General features: G+C 56.7%; 1 protein-coding gene across 1 annotated transcript; it reads right to left on the bottom strand.

Annotated features, from left to right (window-relative positions):
• Nucleotides 1–21670: 21670 nt before the first annotated feature.
• Nucleotides 21671–23435, bottom strand: HES1 (hes family bHLH transcription factor 1). The gene is made up of 4 exons (XM_021536809.2): nucleotides 23290–23435; nucleotides 23110–23205; nucleotides 22941–23028; nucleotides 21671–22228 (listed from the first exon to the last, which is right to left on the bottom strand). Exons 1-4 carry the CDS (start codon nucleotides 23395–23397, stop codon nucleotides 21753–21755), a joined length of 768 nt encoding a protein of 255 aa, XP_021392484.1. The 5' UTR covers nucleotides 23398–23435; the 3' UTR covers nucleotides 21671–21752.
• Between the last annotated feature and the right edge of the window lie 604 nt (nucleotides 23436–24039).

Consider the following 24039-nt stretch of genomic DNA (forward strand, 5'->3'; position numbering starts at 1 on the left):
TTGTTTGCTGTGTCCAGAAGCTTTGCTGGGGGAAACAGAGCTAAGGAATAGTCCCCAACTGGAAATGTTGCTGACAGAGTCAGACTCAAACCCAGCCAGAGCCGTTGTGGAGGGATCAAAACAGTTGTCCTCAGGTGCATCCCACCTTGTGCTACAGACTCAGCGGGAAAACCGATGGGTGGAGTTGTTGTAATCACCATCTGAACATCTACATCAATCACAGATGAATTTGAAAGACATGAACAAAATGTTGCATGTTTTTTCTCTTTCTTTTTCCTGTTATATAGATTAATCATAGAAAATACTAAACTGAAATGGCAATATTTGGGTTTGACTTTGCTTGATAAACATCTATTTAACGTTAGCCAGTATGACTGTACAGCATCAACACTTAACTGAAAGTCAGAAACCAGTAACATATTGTGTTTTTTGCACGCAGATATCATCTTGCCCCAGGAAAATATGGTTCCCTCTTGGGCCAGCCTGGGTGGGTGCTGGTGGTTGTTTCTTGGTGGCTCACAGGACTTGGGTCAAATCTTGAATCAATGCCAGGGTTTGTGCCACAAGTTTTTGCCACGATGCCCATATGATGCCACCTCCTGGAAATGAAGGGGTGAGATGGGGACAGGGCTGCTTGCTTTCTGCTGCAGCAAATGTCAGTGCAAACTAGGTAAAACCTATTTCCTGAAGAAAATTTCCACTCTAATAAGAAAATACCCGTCTATTTTGGAAGCACATCAGATGTTTTCTGGTATGGTCCACAATGTGTACAGCAAATGCGAGGCATGTTCTGTGGAGAGCAGATATTTTCCACAATAACAACATATTTTTGCTTAAAAAAAAACACCCTCTGTTCTCTCAATTAAGAAGAAAGGGGAAAAGGCTTTGAAAGCAGATAGTTTCTGACTGCCAGGGTCCTGTGCTTGGGCAGTGCAGCGTGAGCAGGGATGGAGCTCAGCAGTGGAGGGGAGCCTGGGAGTGGGAGGGTGAGGTGGGTTGGTACCTGTGCCTGGCTCTGTTAGTGGGTATGTGCAGAGGTTTGATGCCATGGGGTACAGGTCCCTGGCATCAACCATCACCCTCTCTGTCACTTGTCACCGGGTGGGGAGTATGATGGGTTCTGTGTTTCCCACCAGGCACCTGCTTGGGAGGGTCTGCCAGGGCCACCAAGACAGGTGGCAGCACCAGGCAGAAAACTGGGGCATTTGGAAGCAGATTAGTGGGAACATGCCTATAATGCAGTTCATCCAGGTCTGCGCAGCCAGACGGTGAGGCTAGTAAGCTCTGGTGCTGGTCTTCAAAAATGAGTCCTGGTTTAGGTGTGAACTGGTGAAAAAAGACTTAAACCAGCCAACCTGCTGCCTGCAGAACATAGATACATTTTTGATAATGGGAAAATAGGAAATGTGTTAATTGTTACAGTCCGTTACCACCTTCTTTTCAGAGGCTGTGTCTGTAACTAGGGCAAAATTAAACATGGGTGGCTTTCCCACAGGGCAAGGAAGATCTTGGTCCTTAGGGCTGCTCCTTTGGGCAACAGTGCCCCTGCTCTGCTGTGGGCAGAAAACTCCATGTGTCACATCTTCCCAGGTGCCACAGGAGGCAGAGGAAGTGCTGGAGCAAGGCAGAGCAAAGTCCATAAGACAGAGCCGAGGAGGCAGCAGTCACTCGCCGTTTCCCTGCCACCCCTTGCACCCGGGTCTGAACTTGCAGGCGGAGGGCAGCGTGTGCAGCCTCATGTCAGGGAGCAGGGGGGCCGAGCATTGGCAAGTCGGGTCTGGGGCAGATAAATGCAAAGGGCTGAAAAGCACAGCAGCCCTGGGGGCTGGGGCGGCATATCCTTGGTGCCGCCCCCTGCTTCCTCGCACGTCTGCTTTGTTTCTCTATTATCCCACTGGTGACAGCAGAGCCTCCAAACCCTGCTCTGTTTCCTTCCGGCACACCTGGTTCCCGAGCCTCATGCGCTGAAGGCACATCTCTTCACCGGCAGCGCCGTTACTGTAACGGGAACAACGCAGTTTACAGCCCAATAAACCCCAGGTCCTTCTGTGCAGGCTCCCCTTACGTGATGCTAATGCTTACAAGATGTGCAGCGCTGCGGGACGGCCCCGGGAACCAACTCCCAGCGTGTTTTACATTGCTCCGCGGCCGCAGCCTCGGCTGATTAATCCCAGGGACGAGCCCGGTGCCCCCGGCAGCCCCGCGGCCGCTGGGCGCCGGTGCCCGGCGCGGCTCCCGGCTCCGTCCCGCCGGAACGGGTCCCGGCCGCAGCCCACCCTCGGTCCCCGCTGCCGCAGCCCACCCTCGGTCCCCGCTGCCGCAGCCCACCCTCGGTCCCCGCTGCCGCCCGCAGCCCGGCGGTGCTGGGGATGTTTATAGCCAGGGCCGGCCGCGGCTCGGCGGGATGCCCGGGCACCGGGGGAAGCACGGCATTGTCTCGCAGCGGCGTTGTGATCACACACTGCGTCTAACGTGATTTACATCCCATATTCGACCTCTGGCGACTTCAAAGCCTGGGCGAGAGGGGGATTAAGTGGAGGAGCTGGGGCCAGGGGAGCCGGGGAGTGGGGGCCCGGCTCACCTTTGAGCTGCCGTCATCCCCTCCCCGGTGGACCCGGGATAATCATCTCCCTTTGTGCTGCCGGGCAAAGCCGGGGTGCAAACACAGGAGCCTTGTCAATATTGGTTTTTGAGAAGACTTTTTTTCTATTCTCCCATGTCTGGAGTTTTTGTACCCAAATCCCTTTGGGGCTTCCCAGTCTTCCCCTGGGAAATCGTGATTCCAGAGGTCCCTGCTAACACCAGCCATTGATTGAAATTTCACACCCACCTGTTTGCACACAAGATTTAATTTGGTTGATTCTTCATGCCCTTTTCCTGCTTAATCGTCAACCTATTGACCTTAATATTAAAAGGGGCTAAGGGCGAGGGAGAGAGAGACTACATTTCTGTAAAGGAACAAAAGCTGCCAAAGAATAAAGTAGGCACAGCCAGCCCTGAGCTAATGAGTCCCCACCACACGCAGGAGCAGGAAGCTGCCCTTGGCTGGTGCTGTGCTCCTGTGTGACAGGACACGTCTCACTGACCGTCCCTGTCCTCACTGCCCTTTACAGGACCCACAGGTTCAACCTCATGAGGGATGGGAGATCACACTGCCTGAGCCTGGGCACTTACCAGCCTGCTGGGGCTGCCTGTCCCCCTGCACTTGTCAGCGTGAATGCATCTTGCTGAAATGTGTCCTGTTCAGTGGAAAATGCCATAGGATGGAGGAAACTTGGCTCCAGCAATGCAGCAAAAGGAGCAGCAGTGGACATAGGTCAGGAGTATCCTTCACACCAGCATGGGGTGCTTTATCTGGGTGCTGTGGTGTGACTAAAACACATCATAGCAGCTTAGTGCCACAGCCTGCCCCCAGGGATAACGCTGCCCCAGGGTAATAGTGTACCCAAGCCCTACTCCAGACCCGGCCCTGGGGCTGGACCAGTAGCCCAGCTGTGCATCCTGTGCATCCAGGCAGGCTGTGGGGCAGAGCTGCCCTGCCTGTGAACGGAACAGGGCACGGGCTCGCTCAGCCCCCGGGCTGGCAGTCACTGGAGCAGCCCTGCAGCGTGTGTCTGTCACAGTGCAGTGGCCAGGCAGCCTCGCTGCTCTCTGGGGGTCAGGCTGCTCCCACACTTGCTCTTCCTCAGAGCACAGGCAGGGGAAGGGCAGGAGAAAAAACTCCGGGAGACGATAGAAGTTGGAGTGAGAGAAACACAGCCTTTCACAGTTCGGTGGAAGCAAGGGTGTGAGTGTCCATTCCTGCTGGCTGGACTGACAGGATGCACCTGTGAGATGCTGGGCTCTGGGGGCAGCAGGAGGGGCTGGGTGCACCAGTACAGGCAGGACACAGCCCCACATGCGGCTGTGCACACCCATGGGGACTGGCATGCCGCTGCTCCTTGCCAGAGGCATGTGTCCAGGTTAGAGGTGGGACCCCAAGCAGCAAGTTTGGATTGGCAATATCAGCCAGCCCAGACCCTGGAGGGCTCTGACCACCTTCCACACATCCCCCTCTTTCATGGGACAGAGTTTTTGGTGGTTTCTGCACTTGCAGATAATCTGCCTGCTGGAAAACCAAAAAGGAAAAGGAGGACTATTTTTTACCCTGCTCTGCCTTCGCTGACATGAAACCGGAGCTGTGTGGGAGCGGGCGAGCGTGTGGCTGTGCTCACACGTGTGTGTGGTGAGCCGCCTGTGTCCCGGCCCTGGCTGGGGCCGTGCTGGGGGAGCGTGTGGGTGCGGATGCATGTGCGCCTTCCCCGGGGGACTGGCTTGGTCTGCAGAGTGCGGTCGTGTTTATTTAATATCTGACGTCCCTTCTGTCTTCAGCACTGACATCAATTAAGGAGTGTCTGAGCACTCATTGCTCAGACAATGAGCAATGGAGCCCAGATGTTCCCTGGCGGTGGCCTCCCTTCCTTCACCAGTGTTATGTGGGTGATAAAAAAATCCGAGGGGGAGTTGCATTTTGACTAGTGTTCCAGGGCCATTCTAGGAGCACACTGGGGGGGCTTGCAGGTCAGTTAACCCAGTGGGGATGCCCACACACAGACCTCAACCCCTCTGAACCGGGAGCTGGGCACAAGCAACACAGGTGTCAGGGAGCAGGGGCTGTCCAAAGTGCAGAAGGTGAAAGCAACTGGCAGATGGGCTGATCTCCAGAACCTGCCTGAGCACCTCCCTGCCCCAAAAGGCTTTCACCGGCTGCACCCGGCTGCCACGCTGCTGGCATGCTGCCTTGCCAACCAGAGATTAACACTGCAGCCTGTCATTTCATAAATACCCTCACCCATGAAACAAGAGACAGACGTGGCCTTATCAGAGAGCCACAGTGCTGCTGGGGCCCACACACACCCAGCTGAGCACTGCGCTGTGCCTTTGAGGTGCACTCTGGGTGCCCCCAGGATTTGTAGAAGTGGAGCAGGGTCAGTGGAATACTCCTGTCTGGTTTGTGAGGGCTGAAATGGCTGGGCTGGGCACAGGAAAGCAGCATGCCCTCTGTGTTTTCTGCCATCAGTAGGATATGCCACCAAGGAAGATGCTCAGATGGCATGTGGCTGGAAGCCCAACTTCTTGCTCTGGCAGGGGCTTAGTATGTACCCAGTGCTAATGATTAGACATTATTCTTTAGTTGGGAAGGAATAATTAGAACAAATGGTACTAGAGACTAATGTGTGGGATTGGTGTTATTTTTAGAAATTATGTCTGTCGTGGTGGCATCACTTCCTTAAAGGACGCGCGTGACAGGGAGCATAACCAGCAGATCGGCCTGACCAGCAAATAACCCCTTGCACGGTTTCCATATTGCCTTTTTAAACAGGAAGGGAACATGATACAAACGCTATGCGAATTATGATCTGAAAAGTTTTCCTGGCAGGTTGTCACATGAGTTGTTAGTGTCATTCTTTGACATGCACACTCAAAGCCTTTCTGCACCAGTGCCTTAACCCTCTCACCCCTCGAGAAGTCTGCCAGGTTGGAGCTTTTCTTCCCCGCCTTTTGGATCTTGTCCTTGTCTTAGGTACACTGAGATGTGATTTCACACCAATGCCTGAGCAAGAGCTCCCCATCTGTTTAATCTTGGGTGCAGCTTGAGAGGCTGGTGAGCCAGGGCAGGCAGGGAGACATGGTGCTCACCCAGGGACTGCCAGGCTGGGAAGTGGCCAAATAATTCCTCCTGTGCACCACCACTGCCTTGCCCCAGAGCATCACCAGCCCCTGAATCCTGTCCAGCCCAGGCCAGGAGCATGTGGGGGCCCACTTGGGCCAGAAGGGCTGTGTGTGTGGGCAGAGGTTCCTGCCTGCGCGTGTCCTCATCTCCTTCTGGGCTGCCTTGGCCGCAGCTCTGCGCAGAGCCCAGCTGCACTCTGGCCAGGGAACATCCGCTGTGGAAACCTGGGAGGAGCTGACAATCCCCAAAGATTGGCTGCACACCCAGCCAAGCAAGAGCTGCTGGCTTCCAGCCTAATTCATTGCAAATGTGCTTCCATGTGGTTCCAATCTGGAGCCCCTGCTCCCCCCGTGCTGCCCCCCAGGGCTCGGCAGGGGCCGGGAGCAGCCGCGCAGGGCAGAGCCGGGAGCAGCCCAGTGCTGGCCTGGGCACACAGCAGCCTCCTTGGCTCCCTGGCCCCAGGATGAGTCCCCCAGCCACTTCCCTCCTGGGAGTCACAGGGAACCTCCACAAGGGTGTGAGAGAAGTTCACAGAAAATTCCTGCTGGGGACACAATGTCCGGAATGGTCCTCACTAGCCTGCACCCTGTGGAGGGACTAACATCACTCCTTTGCCCTTAGCCCAGCCCCAGGCATCATCTTCCCACTGGGATTTGATTTTCATCTGCCAAAGGGCTTTTGGCAGGCGGCACTGGGCTGGCAGCCAGCAGTGCCCAGCATCCTAATTTAGCCTTCTCTTCACCCTCCCCAGCTGTCGTTCTGTTGTTCACTGCTGTAGTTGCCCCCTCGTGTCCTTGGGCACAGGTGGGCTCTGCGGGCACACACCGCTGTCCTGCCAGGGAGGCAGGGCTTGGGGCAATAGAGAGATAAGCTGAGTCCTGCTGGCTGCCACCAGGGCTGACCCCTGTCCCTGCTCTATCCTGGCTCTGCTGTGCTGTGCCCATCAGCCCTTGGCAGTGCTGGGAACACAGCATCACCCCACGCACCCCTCTCACGATGGCTCCAGCAGAGATGTCCCAGGGCAGTGATGGGTTCCTGAGCCCCTCTGCTCCAGCAGTTCCTTGCTGTACTTTGCTTTCCCCAGAAACATCTCCCATGGGAGCAGGGCAGCTCTCTCAGTCCCCCAGCACAGGTGTTGTGGGGTCTCAGGACCAGGGAGATCCCCACTGACACCCTGGTGCACAGTCCCAGCACCAGCATTTCCAGGCAGGTCTTCTCCTTGTCCCATGCATGCACCTGGGTTTAACATCTCAAACTAGTACAACATATATTAATTTCAGATCTCCTCCCTGAGGGCTCTTCCCTGTCTTCTGGGGTTCCTTGCCTATGTCCTGCAATGCCCCTTCAGTGCTGCAAAGCAACTTTAAGCTCAATTTAAAATTAGTCCAGACTCAAACATCCTCTCCCCACAAGCTCACGCATTTGAAAGGAATAACATCAAAGCTTCAAAATAGTCAGTAAAAAAATTGCTCATTAAGCAAAGTTGTGGGCCCTGTCCTCTTTTGTGTTTATCGCAGAACTAGAAATGCCTGGCACAAGGCTAACCCTCAGAGCATTGAAATAAAGTGGCATAAAAGGAGTTCAACTCTCCTCAGGTTTCAGGAGAAGCAGGGTGAAGCATGTGGGGGAGTGAGCATGGCTGGGGCCAGCACCTGGAATAACATTTTTGGTGTTGGTGCAGGAGCAGAAAAGGAAATGAGCAGTCAAAGAGCTGGGAGCAGCACAGTGGTGGCCAGGCGGGCTGGGCTGCGATGGCCATTGCATCACCCCTCACCAAATTCAGAGCCCCTGCAGGCAGTGCTGTGCTGCCTCAGGGTGGCTGCACTGCTGCCAGGGACAGCGTGGCCCTCTGGGCAGCCTGCAGTGCCCAGAGCACTGCCAAGAGGCACCTGGACATGTCGCTGTGGTGGCGGAGATGAGGAGATGGGATCATCCCGTCACCCTTTGCCTCCAGCCATCGGGGTCCGTCCAGGTGCCGATAAAGGGGAAATCTCCCTGCCAGTGCTTTTGAACCCCGAAAAATGAGCATCTCAACCGAAATACAGCAGCAGCATGGAGAAGTGGGGAGGGTATAGGACAGGGGTGATCACTGCCAAGGCTTTTGCCACTTGCTGTCACAGCAAGGCGATGCTGGGATGGGCTTGGGTGGACCTTGCAGAGCACAGGGTACACGGGAAGCTCCAAATCTACAAGGCTAGATGCCCTCCCTCCACAAAAAGCCAAGCTAATCTCTTTGATGAGACTCAGAACTGCCATCAGCCTTGCAGGGACAGTGTTGGGGTCTGCACTGTGACAGTGGGTGAGAGCTGATGCCTGATGCCCTGAGAGGTGTTCAGCCCTTGCTGCTCTGGAGTCCTGCTGTGCTGGAGTGCTGCTGCCCTGGTGCAGCCAGGCGTTGTGCTTGTCTTTTTAAGATCAGAAAGGTTTTTGGGCTGACACTAGCCCTGGTACACAGAGGAAAGTGTACAGCAGGGTAATTAAAGTGTAAGAGCGAGGCTGGGTTTGCCTTTAATGGCTTGCAGCTGCAAATATTTTTGTCTTCCCAAGTCCACTTGTAAGCTGTCTAGCTGTATTTCTCATCCTGGCCAATTAGATTCCCATGTGTGCTGCAGAAGTGGAAATATAGAAAGTGAATAATCCTCCAATTCTGCTCTTTGCTGCAGAGGCCTTTGAACCTCTGGCTGCCAGGGCTCCCTTCCACCCCAGCCCCATCACCACTCCGGCCACCCCTCTCCACACCAGTCCTGGCTCCCCTCTTTGCAATCAAACTTCAGCAAATCTGCTTTGGGCATCATCATGATTCATCTTCAAGCTTTTCTGATCAAAGCTACAGGCTGTTTCTCCTCCCTCCCCACCCTCTTTTTGCTGAGCTTTACAGCAATTTTCCCTTTTGGATGCTGGTTTTCTGCCAAAAGTTCCACTCTAAAATCAAAAGGGGCAGTCCATTAATACCAGGCAGCTGTAACAAGTACACTATTGTGTTGTCTCTTCCAAGGTACCCAGGATTTTAATAAACTGTGGGGTGTGGAGAGCTGGTTGCCTACAAGATAGGGGAGGCAAAGGCGGAGGAAGAGGGAGCTGGCAGAAACCATGGTACCATAAAATGCAGCCCAGAGGTGCGGAGCCCACGGTGTGCTTGGTGCTGTGTGGTGGTGGGAAGGAAGAGTGAAGGAGGCACTCGGCAGTCTCCCAGCTCTCTTCCAGCACCGGGATCAGGTATCGGTCGGGAAAGGCTGCTCACTTTGATCTCTGTGGGCTGACAAGGCTCTGTGCCAGCACCCATGCTGTGGAAACAGGCTACCTGCCCTGGCTGTCCTGTGCTGGGAGCCACGGCTGCTGGGGCAGCTCACTCCAGGGCACCCACACACCAGCTGGGAGCTAGTAGGCAGCTCTGATCAGTGCAGTGGGGTGTAAACCTCTCATTCAGTCAGGTTTGGGTCTCTCTGGGAAACATCTGTGTTATTCTCAGCCCAGCTGGGGTAGGTCTCCAAGACCTTCCCTGTCTCATTCCCCACGGAGGACATCAGCCAGCACCCAGTGGGGCCAAACTGCCTTGTCCAGTCAGGAGATGTGAATGATGCCCCTCGAGCTCCCAGCAGCCATAGCCAAGCTGCTGGAGACAGGTGGGCAGAGCAAACCCCAGACAGGGCTGCCCCAGCAGCCAATTCAGGTGAGCACCCCTTTCTGTAGATCCCTGGAGATCCTGCCCTCTGCTCCTGTGGCAGCACCCTGTGGCAGCAGTTCGCAGGCAGGGAGGCAGGTTTCTGCACCAGTCTGGAGCAGCGGGGCAGAGGGGCCGACCCTGAGGGCTCAGCACTGCAAGTCAAGGTGAGGCCGGGCTGGGAGCAGATGGGACCTGCTCTGCTGGTGAAAGAGCGTTTCTGCTATTTATGCTAAGCGGTGGGAATGCTTCTCAAGCATTTCGGATGGCTCTGTAATGAGGCCGGCCTAAATATGCCAGCATTGTTTGTGGTGGACAATTAAAAGCTCCCCCTTGCCACATGAACGGTGTCTCTGGTGGCGGAAGGGCCCGGGAAGGCGCGGGCGAGGGCAGCCACAAAGCCCGCCTTTTGTTCCGTGCTCCTTTGAAACCGCTCAAAGCCCCCGTTTCAAGGGGTGGCTTTTGTTTCCTTTTCAGCGGGCCTGAACCCAGAGCCGCCTGTTGTTTAGCAACACAGAAATGTGACCTTAATTGACTCTGCTCTCGGGTGCACTGTGTAAATCACTTCTGGCACCCAGGGGAGTGCGTGACGTGCCCCCTCCCTCCCCAGTCCCAGTACACCCGGGAGCATCCTCCCTCCGGCCGCTCTGGTCCCTGGCAGAGTGGAGCTCAGCTCTGCGCATCATTCCCACGTCGCAAGCTGGGAAACAGGGCTGAGAACACTCCTATCTCCATGGCAAAAGGTTTCCCGTTTTCACGGGAGAGCTGATAAAACTGTTTCCCTCTGTTCTTCACACTCTCTTTGCAACCAGTGCCTCCTGCTTGTGTTTACGGTCCAGCTGGGCTGCTAAACCTCTTCACCTACCTTCCCCGGGACTCACTGGGTTAAAGCTTATTGAAAAATAAATTAAAAGATGATGATGATGAAAATGATTAAGTGATGAAAAGGTAACAACTCCTCCTGTGAACCTCTGACACACACTTAGCCAGACGACTTATTTGTAGGATACCAGGGGGCTGATACATTAACAGATATAATTTGCGGTCTCCCGAGGAGAGGTTAAGGACTGGGAGCACGGCTCCCTGGGAGCTGCCCCGTCTCTCCACCTCGTCTGCCCTGGCCTTAATCAAGCGATCATCTCAGCCCGTGCCTCGCTGGCCCCCTCTCTTCTTTCAATGGGGGAAAATTTGCAGACAAATTCCTGCCAGCGGGACGTTGGAGCTCTCCTGCGTGGTGGGATAAAGATACCTGTCACCTCCACCCGGCCCCGCCGCCGGCTCACGCTGGGAGCGCCGTTCAAGGAGCACCACGCTGATACCCTTATTTGATTACGCCTCTTCATGCCTTCCTCTGTGCGGGAAGAGCTATTCAACAGCGGCACCGCTGCCTTCCCAGCACGGGCTGGCCCCGCTGCTGGCCTTTTGTTAGCCCCACTGGCAGCACGCCGGGCATCAGGGTCCCCACGCCACCGCCTCGGGCCAGGGCTCTTCCCAGTGCTTTGCAACAAGGCTTTGGCCAGGCTGTTGGTTTTTAACTAGAAAAATTGCAAAAATGAGGGGATAATAGGACTTAAATAGAAATACGAATGGCTTCATGAGATAAGGGCTCTGTTCCTCCTGCTTCACCATACTTGTGGCATGATGGAGATGGGGCTGCTCAGTTATCTGCCCCTGTTATCTGTGTCCACTGGGAGATCCCAGGGGTATATTATCAGGATCTGCCCTGGGTGCTGCTGATTGCTGGGTGATCCAGCTCCTCTGTGGCCTCAGGAGTTTTTGGTCAGGTTTGTGAGCTTGCAGAGAGAGGATCAATTGTCCCTCTGCTCAGGAGTCGAAAGATCAGCACCTGGAGATCCCCTGGGCACCAAGAGTTGCAATCTCAACGGAAACACCATTTTGCAGATCCCCTGGCCAGAACCACACACCCCATGTCACCCTATCCACTGCCCCTGAACAGTGCCACATGTCCTCGGCAGTGTCCCAAGCACCACTGGTGACCACCTCACTAGACAAGATGTGCTCTCTGTAGCCCAAGCAGAGGGGACCCAATGCTGTCCCAAGCTCTGAGCCTTTCTGCCATCCCCAAAAGTTTCTTGTAGCTTATTTTAAGTAAAATATGTTGCTTCAGGTGACACTGAGGTGTGAGTTCCCAGCCAGCCCTGCAGCAGCCTGGGGAGGGCAGCCTGTGTTCCTGCCTCTCCCTCTGGAGTTAATCACCTGGGCTGCTTGGAAATGTGGAGCAATTTGCCCTTGTTTTGCCTTTCCCTGCTAGATTAAAGAGCTCTTAAGTACCTGGTTCGTTATTTCTGCCAGGATACTTTCGCACTAAGGTCCTTGGGACTGTAATCAAGCCACCTCTTGATCTTCTTCCTGATAAACTAAGTAGGCTGAGTGTCCTGTCTGCCTCCATCGGAAACGTCCTCAGTCCTTGTCTCGCTCTCCCAGGGCTTCTCTGCAGGCTCTCCAGCCTGGGCACAGCCTGTTTGGCAACGGCTTCAAGTGTGTCAGGATTGGACCTGTTGGTGCAAAGTCGCTCTCCTGTGTCAGCTCCTCCAAAACGACTCTTCAATCTTGCAAAGCCAGCAGTGGAAGGAACAAACAGGCTGCACAAACTTCCCTGACTGCACAGCTGCAAATCCCCCCACAAAGCCTGAAGACTTTGGGCATCTGCCCCTTTTCCCCTTCCCCACACCAAAGTTCACTCAGCATAATCCCCCCTGAAATCTCCCTTCAGCGAGTTCTGCTCTGCCGGGCAGGAGGAAGGCTCTGGGGAGCTGTGCTGCAATGAGCGTGGTTGGGGCTCAGCATCTCAGGAAGAGAGGGATCTCTCCAAGCTGTCAGGGAGGGAGCAGTGAAGGCCAGCCCTTACCCAGGTATCACACCCCTCCCATGATCCTCAACAACAGCTCCAGGCTCTCAGGGAACCCCGGTGGCTCTGGGGCCGGTTGCTGCCTGTTTCTTCACCTCAGAAGCTGATGGGCCTACACATGGCTGGCTGCAGAGTGGTGACCTGGGCGGCCAGTGCAGCAAGGATCACATCTGGGACCTTGGATACAAGGGGGTCACCTGCAGGAGCCCAGTCCCTTGAGTCACCGTGCAAGCAGCACCTGTGGTCTTCACAGCTTCACAGTGCAGAGAAGTGCCAAATGGGCCAAATCACCACTGTGTTTGCACAGATAAAATGACAGTCTGGCACTTAATTAAACTCATCTTCAGTACTTTACTTTTGACTGAAATACCCTACCATACATTTCTCAGGTGTTTTGCAGACTGGGGTAGCTCGTGTTATCAAGCACTTCCTGCCCTGCAGGGAGCATCTCCCAGTCCCTGGGGCTGCGCTGGCCCTGCCACCCTGTGCATGCTACTGCCCCAGCCAAAAAGTGGCATTTGCAGGACTCAGGTCACTGCCCCCCAGCAAAGGAGCTTTCGACCGAGCCCCAGCAGCATGTCCTGCCACCGGCACCTCCTGAAAGGGACCGTCCGCTGCAGCCCCGGCCCATTGTCCAGAGGGATAATTGGAGGGAGAAGTGAAACGGGGCTGTAAGGAATTCTGCAGCTATTCAACAGGGCAGAAAGCTCGCTGCTCCTGACAAAGTGCTGAGGCTGCTACTTCCATTCTGTGTCCAGAGGGGAGGCCTCTGGAGGGCAACTCACTATTGAGGAGGCTCTGGGGTTGAAACAACACCCGGTATGTGAAGTTTTACTCTTTCTGTGTGAACGTGCTCTGACGTGGCTGTGCACAGGGTCCTTCCCTGCTTGGGGCTTGGCAGGGCTGCAGCTGCTGGTACTTCCCAGCTCACACAGTGAGGTGTCAGGGTGTCCCCATCACTGAGTTCTGCTGACACCAACCTCAGCTCTGCTGCTCTTCTCCCCATGCTGCCCTCATGGGCTCTGCCAAGTATTCATTCACTCATCTCTGGGGTCCCGTGCAAAACTTCCTCAGCCACAGTGACCCCAGAGACCAATACCTGTGCCACCCCAGCACCCAGCAGCACACACACAGCTCCCCCAGACCCTTGCCAGGGGCTAGATTGTCCCCTTCCCATATTTTTTGGGGAGGATGGAGCAGCTCTGGAGCAAGTACCCAGTTTGGGGGTGGATGGAAAATCTGTGCTTCTCTTTCCAGGCATCCTGAGGCTGTGAAGGGCTGGGCAGCGAAGCGTCTGTGTGGTCCCTCCCACGCAGGCAGAGCCCTGTGGAGGGCAGCTCCTCTCCCACACGCTCCTGCCAGTAGCTGGCCGTCTCCAGACATCTTGCATCGCTTTGCTCAGCCCTGCCGCAGCTGCAGCCGAGCTCCTGCTGGGATCTCACATTCAGGGTGGGGTTCCCCCTTCTCCAAAGCCTCCTGGCGATATCCGGCTGGAGGCAGGGCCATAGTCCCGGTCAGGAGCAGTCCCCTGCGATGCTGGGCCGGCTCCGGTGCAGAACTGGGGTCCGTGGTGCCTGAGCCCTTGGGGAAAGCTTTCTGACACTTTGCCCGGGCTGCAGAGGGATTGGTGGCAGATCTGGAAGCCTGTGAAGGGGTTGGCCTCCCGCACATGAAGGCTGGAGGGGATGAGGGAGTGTCCAGCTGCCTCCCTGGTGCAGACAGACACATGGGGGCAGTGAGTCTGTGTCACAGGGCAGTCCCCACGGATGCTGGCGCTGCCCTTGCCCTGAGGGGCACAGTCCTATTTTACATCGAGATGCTCTTGAAGCAAATGCCTAAGTAATCCCCTTCTCCTTCCTGCCCATTGGGATGACACAGTTCCAGACCTTGGAAGGGGATTTAGCTCTTTTTGTCTCTGGCCCAGTAAACCAGGTGAATGTGCAATCAGCAAACTGCTGGCAATTACAGCCATCACAAATTTCTGCATCAGTGCCATAAACAAGTGGGAGGGGGAACTCAGAGCACAGCATCCCCAAGAGCAAGAGAAGATAAACAGGACTATGTTCCAAGGTTTAGATGAGACTGCAGTCATCCCTAGGACCCAGTGCTGTTCTTCCCAGAACATGGTGCTCTCGTAACACCTTTGCTCAGTGGAACTTACCAGGCTGTCTCAAGCCCCAAAGAAAGCCCTCCTGACCTTCCCGGGAAATGACTCCACCAAGCAATAAACTGGCTCATGTTTACTTTGAGAGGGGTGTCTTGTCAGGCTTTAACACAAGAGGGACAGCTCTGAGCTGTGAAATGTGGCTGACACCAGAACCATGGCTGGAGCAACCCACAACCACCAGCACATGCATGGGACCAGCTGGGCCCAAGCCTCCCCTGTGAAGGATGGGAGGCCATGGACAGTCCATCCTGTCAGACCTTTTCCTGTCCTTTTTCACATGGGTGATGGTTAATCAGCTGCAACTACAGCGTGCTTCTCCAGACTGGCAAACACTAGGCAATAAGAGAGCCCCTCACCCCATGCAAGATCTGCAGTGGGGGTGAGGATGAGAGAAGAGGGAGTGGTGACTGTGCTGTGGGCTGACCCAGCCTGGGAGGAGCTTCCCAAGAGGTTCTCTGTGACCCTCGTGCTCACCGTGACACTGGCTGAGCAAGCACAATGCAGCTCTCAGCTATGTCCCTCTCCCCTTTGCCTGTTTTTGGGCTCTCATCCCACAGCCCTCATCCACTACTTCATCCCTCGGAGGAGCCATGACCCAGCTCAGCCTGTGCCCAGCACCAGACCCCATCTCAAACCCCTGGTGCAGTGCCCTGAGCAGGCAGCACTGCAGGCAGGCTCTGCCCACACGCAGCTGAGCCCAGCGGGGAAGGCAGTGAGCGCCAGCCCTGTCTGTGAGCACAAACATCTGCTTGGAGCCTGCTCAGAAACACCAGCCCAGGCTGTCCAGCTGCCAGCCTCTGTTTCGAAGCACAATAAAAGCTGAAGGATGGCTGAAAGGAAATGCCCCGTGGGAAGTGCAGAGCTCTGTACTGTGGGATACAGCAGCACTGATCCCACAGTGAGGAGAGAGGCTTGGCTGCAGGGAGCAAGGAAGTCTCCATGAGGCCTGTTGGAGTCTTTGCTGTGAGACCCTTGCGCAGTTGATGACCGACCAGAGCCCTCCCAGATGCAGAGCTAGGGATAAGTGCTCTGATTTCCCTATGCATTCACCATGCAGGGGACTAGTTTGGTTGGAAACACTGCTTACTGGAAGGATTTGTCCTGATGCATCATCATCCCAAAGCTCCCCCTTCCCTTCCAGGCTCATCATCTCCTCCAGCACGAACTGTGATGCAGCCCTGAGGGATGTCCTAGCCCCTCTTCCTCAGCCATGCAGGTTTCCAGTATTGCTTTGCATTTACACGTTGCTGTCAAAGGCCTGAGTGCAATGGACCATTTGCTCTCCCCTGCCATAAACAGGATTCATGTCACTGCTGGAACAAAGGCAGGTTGTCTCCCAGGTCCAGACATGAGCCTGTTGCTGATGGAGGCAGGAATGAGGCTCAGCCTGATACTGGAGATGCAAAAAAGCCAAATGTTTCCCCACGCCTGGCAGGATCAGCCTGTGTTGGTCTTGCTCTTTATACCAGTGCTATGGCTGCTGGGCTGGGGTGGGGGCTGGAGTCCAGCACCACTCCCTCTGTTTGGCAGATGCCCCATGTGTGTCAGCACTGCCAAATGAGATGGGGGTTTATCTGTGCCTGGGGTACAGCAGGGCTGCGAGGGCCAGAGCCAGGCAAGATACATTACTGAGGTTCAGCATGTGTCTCTATCCTGCTCCCTCTCTTGCTACAAACACTGTCCAGATTTCCAGCATCAGAGGGAGAAACACCAGCCAGATTGTTTTACGGTTTCAAGAACTCATAATGTTTTCCAGAGAACAGAGGTACAACCCATCTTCTGCAGTGGGACAAGCTGTGGGAGCCTCCAGCCATTCATGACAGCCTTCTTTTTAAAGGGATATTCCTGTCTGAGCACTGAGGAGCCACTCTGGGGGTCACATTCACACCACCCTGCACTTTCACTGCTGGGACCAAATCCCCTTTGCAGTGGGTGGCCCCAGTGAACCAATGGGTGCCCCTTTTGACTCCCTGCACATCCCATACTCACACAGTCAGGTTTCATTCCCCAACTCAACTCCATGTTTACCATAACAGAGTCCAGATCTCTGGTTCCTAATTTAACCCTGGTGCAGTGACATGACAACAGGTCAAGCTGTGTGTTCCCAGGGAGAGACCTGAACACAGCAATCCCTGGGGTTTTATACCCTCACAGTCTGTGCTGTATGTGCCTCTTGGTCCAATGGTGTGATTTAGTCTGGGGTCTTCTTGCTCTTCATTGGGTCCTGCAGAGTCTCTGGGTGACTGGCCACCTCCCTGCTGGGCTGTGCCACCCATCCCCGTGTCCTTTGTTAGGCAAAGGATTGATGCCAGCTCACAGCTCCAGCCATTTCCCCCATCCAGGAAACAACCTGCAGCTTGCACACCAATGTACCTGCACTAAGTATATTCCTCAACACTTCTGACCTCCTCAGCAGCAAGAAAAAGCCAAAACAACAGAAAAAAAAAGGTCACCACTGGAAAGGCTCTTGCGAGGCACCCCAGTGCACCCATATCCAGAGCAGTGTGCGCCATCCCAGCCCCAAGCAGGAAGCAGCCTCCTCCTGGCATAGCCTGAGACATGTCCCCCTTGCAGGGCAGGCATGATTGCTGTCGGCCCTGGTACCAGCACAGCAGGGCAGTGTGATGGGAGCCAACAGCCCAGGGATGGTGTGACCCCACCTGGGGGAAGAACCCAGCAGAGGCCCCACTCCAGGAGCAATTCTAGGGATGAGTTTTGTTGAGGTGCTATTCAACAGCAGGCTGGATCAGGCAGGCTGTGTCTCCTCAGCGGGGCTTGGAGAGCACAGAGGGAGACACGGCTCTGCAGGCAGTCACAGGGTGACCCGGCCCTGGCTCCCAGCCCCGGCTCGCAGCCCGTGAGCCACCTCATGTCTCAGTCCTGCCGTGAGGCTGAGTCCCAGCCTCTGTTCTAGCAGCAGTGCCCCAGCCATGCTGTTGTTCTGGCAGGCTCATTACAGCAGGTCTGCTTTTAATTAAGCAGGATGCTGCTTTTGTACAGCTGAACCCCTGGGGAGTTTGGGTACAAAACCCTGACCCCTGCAGCTCCTGCTGCTCACCCCTGTGTGCAGGGCAGCAGGCAGGGGGAGCCGGGGCCAGGGGCTTCGGGAGCACATGCTGGGGAGGTGTGTCCCAGCCACACGGAATGTTGGCTGTGTCCCCAGGGTTACAGGGCATGGTGCAGTCTGTACCATGTCCTGTGGCTGGTGTTTGCTCTCTTGGGGCCAGAAGGCAAAGCCCAAGGCTCTTATCGCGCCAGGCAGATAAGGGTTAATGCCCCAGCAGTTGTGCTGAGCTGGCTTTATTGGCAATAAACCCCCTCTGGGAGCAGCTTCCTAATCATTACAGATTGCAGGTAGCCCTACCTCCAAGGCTGTCCTTCAGCAATAGCACCTCTGCCTGCCCTGCTGCCCCTGCACTCCCCTTGGCAAACACACTAGGAGCAGGCCCCTCCAGCCCACACCCCTTCAGTGCCACACAGCCCCCTTGCAGCCCTCAATGGGGGCATGTGCCCCCAGCCTGTTCCCAGTGCTCAGTGTGGATGCTCGTGCAGGGCTGAGCAGGGAAACAGTCCAGAGGCTATGGCCTGTGTGGATCATATTGCTGTCCTCGGATACCTGAAAGACACTGGAATGGGCAGCTGGTACCCCTGGGGCACAGCTCTGTCCGGCAGAGATGTCAGAAATCACTCCTGATTTCTGGAGGGGGAAGGGGATAAGATTGTCCCAGCCGTTCCCAGCACCAGCTGATCGCAGGGCCACAAATGTTTAATAAATGGGAGTGGAGTCATTTGTCTGGGCTGATCCCCCCAGGAAGTCTGTGCTCTGCAAAACAAACCGGGCTTTTGTTTGACTTGTTTTAAGTTAAACACGTCACCCCTGTAAATCACAGGTCCCCTTCCCTGCCCCAGGGGCAGCGGCAGAGCGAAGGGGGCTGGTGGCCTGAAGGTGCTGGTGCAAGCCAGAGCCACGCGCTGGCAAGTCTGGTCCCAGCCCCGGGCTGTGCGTCCCACTGGGAGCCACGGCGCTGGAGCATCCCAGCCCCCGCAGCGCACAGCCGCCCCAGCCGGCTCACACGCCCCGCTGCGCGCAGCCCCCAGGCAGGTTTGCAGCGCTGCTCCCGGGGGACTCTCCTCCCGGCTCCCCCAGATCCCAGCTGCCAGGCTGCTTTCTCCCCGCGGGGCCGGACGCCTGGACGCCGGCCCAAGGTCAGCCGTGGGCTGCGGGCCCTCGGAGGAGCGCGGCCGATGGCCGGGCTCGGCGCGGCTCGGCGCGGCGTGCGGGCGGCGTGCGGCCGCGGCTGCCGGCGGCCGGCCCCGCCGCCTGCCAGCGGGGGCCGGGCCGCTCGTGTGCGGCGGCGGCGGCGCGCTCCCGCCCGCGCTCCCCACGCCGCTGGCAGCCCGCCACCGCGCCGGGGGTTCGCTCCTTTCTCACGACCTCTCAGGTTCCTGAGCTCATCTGGGAGCTATTCATTTCCTGCCAGAAAACAGCCTTGCCTGCTAAAAAAACCACCTTGGCCGCAGAGCGGCCCAGGGCTTGGTACGAGGGCTCTCCCGGCTTAAATCATAAAGCTCCGGCTGTCTGGCTGGAATCAAAGGCAGGGCGGGCGTGGGGGGGCGCGGGGGCCTGTGCCATATGGTAGCACTTAAGAGCCAAGGAGGAAGCAAGGAGGGGCTTTTGCACCGCTCACGAGGAGTGTGGGAAAAGTTAATTGACTTTAATGACAGGTTTCCCGGGACGGCAGCAGCAGCAGATGGAAAGGAGCTGCGGGGATGCGAGGGGCAGCCGGGGCTGTAAGCTCCGTGGTGGGTGGGGGGCAAGGCAGGGTACTGGGAAGGCAGGAAAAGCCCCCTGTGCATGGACCTCCGTGCAGGTGCACTGCAGGCAGGGATTGGAGTACTGCTCCTTCCAGCTCAGTACCCTCGGGTCTGCAAATGCACCCAGAGGACTGTGGCAAAGTGCTGACCAACTCAAGAATGGTCATGAGAGAGAAAGACCTGCCTCCAGCCCTTCCCAGGATCCTCTCCACTACCAGCCAGGGCCCAGCAAGGTGCCCAAGGAAGCCAACAGGAGCTGCATCCCATCTGGCAGCACTAAGTCCAGTCCCTTTTCCTACCTGTCCTGTACACTCCCCATGCAGGGTCATAAGCTCAGCCCCGGACGGTCCCTGGCACTCCTCCCTTACCCTTTCCCGCTCATCCCTCAGCATCAGTTTAAAGGCATTTGCTGCACCTGAAAGAGAATTCCCACACACAATGATCCACAGACCCACAGCCTGCATTTGTCATCCCAATTTGTCACGGGCTCAGTGAACTGGCACCAAGAGCACAGCTCTTGGGAATTGCTCTGATCCCCTTAAAGCTCACAAATTCAAGCAGATCTCTCATGTCAACAGGCTGTGGGATAGAGTAAACAGAGAAAGCCTTGGAGAAACCGGCCCAAGCATGCTGTATCTGCTTTATACTAGGCTATTTAAACTCCATTAGCAAATAGGTTCATCTTGTCTTTCACTCTGGGATCTGCTCTATGTTCTCCATTAGCCTACAGCAAAGTCTCTTTTTTTTCTAATGCGCTTTCCAAACCAACTGCTTCAGCAGAAAAGGACTCTGCTCAGATGGAACAGCATTCACGCTTATAGGTGATGCATGACTGGTCTACATCAGCTCCACACAAGCCAAGGAGTTGGTCCGATGCAATTCTGAGACAGGTCCTGCGAGCACTTCTCTGAACACAGGGTGGGCTCACTCCTTCCCTCAGGACCTCCAGTGCAGAAAGGTGACACTGGCTGGTGGAAGGGAAAGATAGCTCAGCCTGTACAGCTACACATCTGCCTTGGGACAACAAATCTGACATTCCCAAGCCTTGCACACAAAACCTGGCTGTGAGATGCCTCTGTGAGGGTGGCAATGCAGGCAGGCCAGCAAGGTGTTGAAGAGGGAAAGGGAGATCAGGTCGTTTAAAAAAAAAAAAAGCTGCCACTGCCTATCTTAGGCACATACCAACCGCCTTACCAGGATGTATTTTCAGATCAGGTAAATATGTTTCTTTACTGGGAGCAAAGCTGGGGAGTCAAACCCCAGCAGGTTTAATCCATCTGGTCTCACTCACCTCAGCTTTCATTTTCCCAGCACCTGGATACAGTCAAGCACCTGGCTGATCCAGACAAAATCCAACAAGCTTTTGCAGCAGGATTTGGACAGAAACCCCAGTGGATCCTGGCACATTTTAAAGCTGTCCGCTCTGAGTTAGGACTTGTTAAGAAGGGCCATGCAAGCCGTAACCTGAGACTGCTGCTCGCCACTATCTATGGCTTGCATCTTGCCTGGAAACGGGGCATCCTCAAGTCACAGGGGTCAGCTGCAGCTCATGATTACAGAGTCCTTGCAGCCCCACATCACTCCCTCGACCACGTGTTTTCCATATAACAGCAGAGGAAATGCCCAACTCTATCAAAACCACATGCAAAGCATTAATCATCAAGCAGAGCTTGGCTGCTGCTCAGGGTCGGGAACAGCTCTATGCTTTTAAGTCCAGGTGGAGGTGGTGCCCAGCGCCTGCTACAGCCCGTCAGCCAGGAGACAGGAGCACTCGTGTCAGGCTTGTCCTGCGGAGAGCCACTGCTTTTGTAACTCGAGAAGCTGGCAGGCACCGCTCTCTCAATCAACTGACTGGAGGCACTTGCAATTTACACTACAGCCTGGGAAACAGGCTCCTCTGGGTTCAGGGCAGGAGGCTCAACCCGGGCAGCTCAATGTCTTGCTTTACCACACCAACTCCATCAGCCTGAGGTGCCAGAACAGAGCAGAGGTGAGTCCCACAGCACATTCACCAGCTCTGCAAATACAAGCTCCTTTTAACAAGTCTGATTAATTGAGCCAAAGAAGCACTGATTACTTCTGCCCCAGGGCAGGGAGAGGGACCAGGTGATTTCATAAGACAGAGGGGACGGAGGGTCTGAGAGACAGCTCCAGCCTGGCGAACAGGACAAGGCAGCCCTGGAGCAGCAAGATCCACAGGCAGCCAGGAACTGGAGTCCCTCCTATGCACACATGCCAGAGCTCAAATTTTCTCCAAAAGCCTTCCAAAATGGAAGGGATACTTTTATTTTAAGAGCATTCAAGAAAAAAAAAAAAAAAAAAACCCAACCAAAAAACAAACCCCCAATCTTTGGTGTCACATAAGGAAAGGGAGGAAGGAAGAAAAAAAGATCTCGTGTAAAACACGAAACACTGTCAAGGGAGTGCTATGGTACAAAGGCAAAATCCAATATGAACATATAATCTATATACAGCCGTGCCAGCAGCACGGGGTGCAGTGCCAAGTCCAGTCCGGTGCCCACCACCCTCACCAGGGTCTCCAGACTGAGTCAGCCGTGCCAGGTGGCGGGCCTGGCGGCGAGGCAGCAGTGGCTGGGCCACCATACAGAGGCAGCACAGCTCCACCAGGAGCAAAGGCAGTGCTGGGGATGAGGAAGGCAAACTGCCCATCAGAGGCTGGCAGCAGCTGGAAGCCACCATACACCTTGGCTGCATCGGCACCCGGCTTGCAGGGCATGCCCGGGAGTGGCCCCACGCCACTGCCTGGAGGAACCAGAGGTGGCCCAAAGGCTGCGGCTGGTGGCAACGGGGGCGGCGGGGGGGGCGCAGGGTAGTTCATGGTGTTGATCTGGGTCATGCAGCTGGCCAGGTGGCCCAGGAGCCGGGTGCGCACCTCAGTGTTGACGCCCTCGCAGGTGGAGAGGAACCGCGTCACCTCGTTCATGCACTCGCTGAAGCCGGCTCGGTACTTGCCCAGTACTGTGGGGTCTGTGCTCAGGGCAGCTGTGGGAGAAGAGAGGCACACAGCAGTCAGCAGGCTCCACAGCCCACAGCATTGCATCCTACAGCCCCTCTAAGCTAGGACCCAGATGGGGAAAGCAGTCCCTCTGGCATAGTATGTCTTGTGTTCCCAAGTACCAAGAATTCGGATGGAGAACACAGCCCCTCTGCTACCAAATCCACCAGCAGCAGAGACCCAGGTAGGGAACGGACAAGTCCCAAAAATCCCCTTACTCCCCCATATCCCAGAGACCTAGGTTAGAAATACAGTTACTCCAGTGGCTCTTGTGCCTCTCACACCCCCAAAACAGACCCATGTGCAGAGCACAGCTCTGCTAGCAGAAGGAACTCAAGCGGGGACTGCAGCCCTCTGTGTGCCCTCCAGCACCAGAAATGCACAAACAACACAGTGACGGTCCCAGAATCTCTTTATTGAGGATACTAGCACAAAGCATGATGCCCCTCACCAACTCCCCCGTAGCAGGGATGGAGCACTGTGTCCCCCGTGAAAGCAGGATTCAGGCGCTGGCACCAGGAATACAGGTACAGAACACAGTACCCTCACCTCCATCACTCCCCGGGGATGCAGGTGCAGAGCCTGGTGCTCCTGCTGTCCTCTCTACCGAGCAGGCAGGCAGTGTGTGATGCCCCCAGCCCGCGGGTTGGAGGCAGCGCCACCCCAGCTCCTTCCCTCCGGTTCCCCCTCGGGACTCACCAGTCATTTGGGCTCGCTGGAGGCTCCGCAGGTGCTTGACGGTCATCTCCAGAATGTCGGCTTTCTCCAGCTTGGAATGCCGGGAGCTCTGCGGGAACAGGCGGGGCTCAGACCGGCCCGGCAGCGCCGTTTGCCCCCGCACCCCCCGCCCCGACCCCCCTGCGCTTACATCCTTCTTCAGCGCGTCCAGGATGAGGGTCTTCAGCTGCCCTAGGCTCTCATTGATGCGCGCCCGCCGCCGCTTCTCCATGATGGGCTTGGAGGACTACAAGAGAGGCGACAGTCAGCGTCCGGCACGGCTCCGCACGGCGCTGCCCGCTCAGTCCCGTCCCGTCCCGGCCGCCCTTACCTTGCGATGCTCCGCCGCCGTCTTCGGCTTGTCGGGCGTCGCATTGACGCTGGCGGGGGTGGCGGCCACCGGCGAGGCGCTGCTCTTCTCCATCAGGTCGGCCGGCATGGTGCGCCGGCGGGAAGAGGCGCCGCGGCGGCGGCAGCGGGCGGGGGCCGGGCCGGGCCGGGCCGTGCGGAGCGCTCGGGGCGGCGGCGGGGCCGGCGGGGCGCGGGTGCCGCGCGCCCTTGGCCGCCCCTACTTATATAGCGCGCGCCGCACGCGCGCGGCTCGTGTGAAACGTCCCCCGCCGCCGTTCCCACACTCGCGCCCAGCCAATGGGCGCCGCCCGCACGCGGCCCCGCTCGTGGACGGCGCCCGCCCATTGGCTGCGCGCCGCGCGGCGGCCGCCGGCCAATGGCGCGGGGCGGGCGGCCGCGGTTTAACCCCTTGGGCACCGCCCGCGGCGGGGGGGGGCGCGGGGAGCGCCGCGCTAATTACCGGGTTAATTGGTGCCCGTGGCAGGCGCGGCCCCGCCCGCTCCCCTCGGGCACCGCCGGCCCCGGGGCGGGCTGCGCTGTGGGGGGCCGCGGCCCTCCGGGGTGACGGCCGGGACGCGGCGTGCCGGGCCCAGCTACCGTGTGCGGGGGCTGCGGCGAACCGCGGGGCGCGCCGCGGCGGCTGCGTCCTCCCACGGTGCCCGCAGCATTGCCGCGGTCGCACAGATCTCCCCGGGGCAGGCCAAGGCTCCCCACAGCAGACCGGCTCTCT

This window comes from Lonchura striata, chromosome 10 (genome assembly GCF_046129695.1).
Source record: "Lonchura striata isolate bLonStr1 chromosome 10, bLonStr1.mat, whole genome shotgun sequence".
Taxonomy (NCBI): Eukaryota; Metazoa; Chordata; class Aves; order Passeriformes; family Estrildidae; genus Lonchura; species Lonchura striata.

Bases quoted from the DNA above. Each gene is read 5' to 3' on its own strand.
- HES1 (XM_021536809.2), bottom strand. From the start codon at position 23,397: ATGCCGGCCGACCTGATGGAGAAGAGCAGCGCCTCGCCGGTGGCCGCC. The intron at 23,206-23,289 runs GTAAGGGCGGCC...CCTCTCTTGTAG, and splicing joins CGGCGGCGGAGCATCGCAAG to TCCTCCAAGCCCATCATGGA. The intron at 22,229-22,940 runs GTGAGTCCCGAG...CTTCTCCCACAG, and splicing joins CCAGCGAGCCCAAATGACTG to CTGCCCTGAGCACAGACCCC.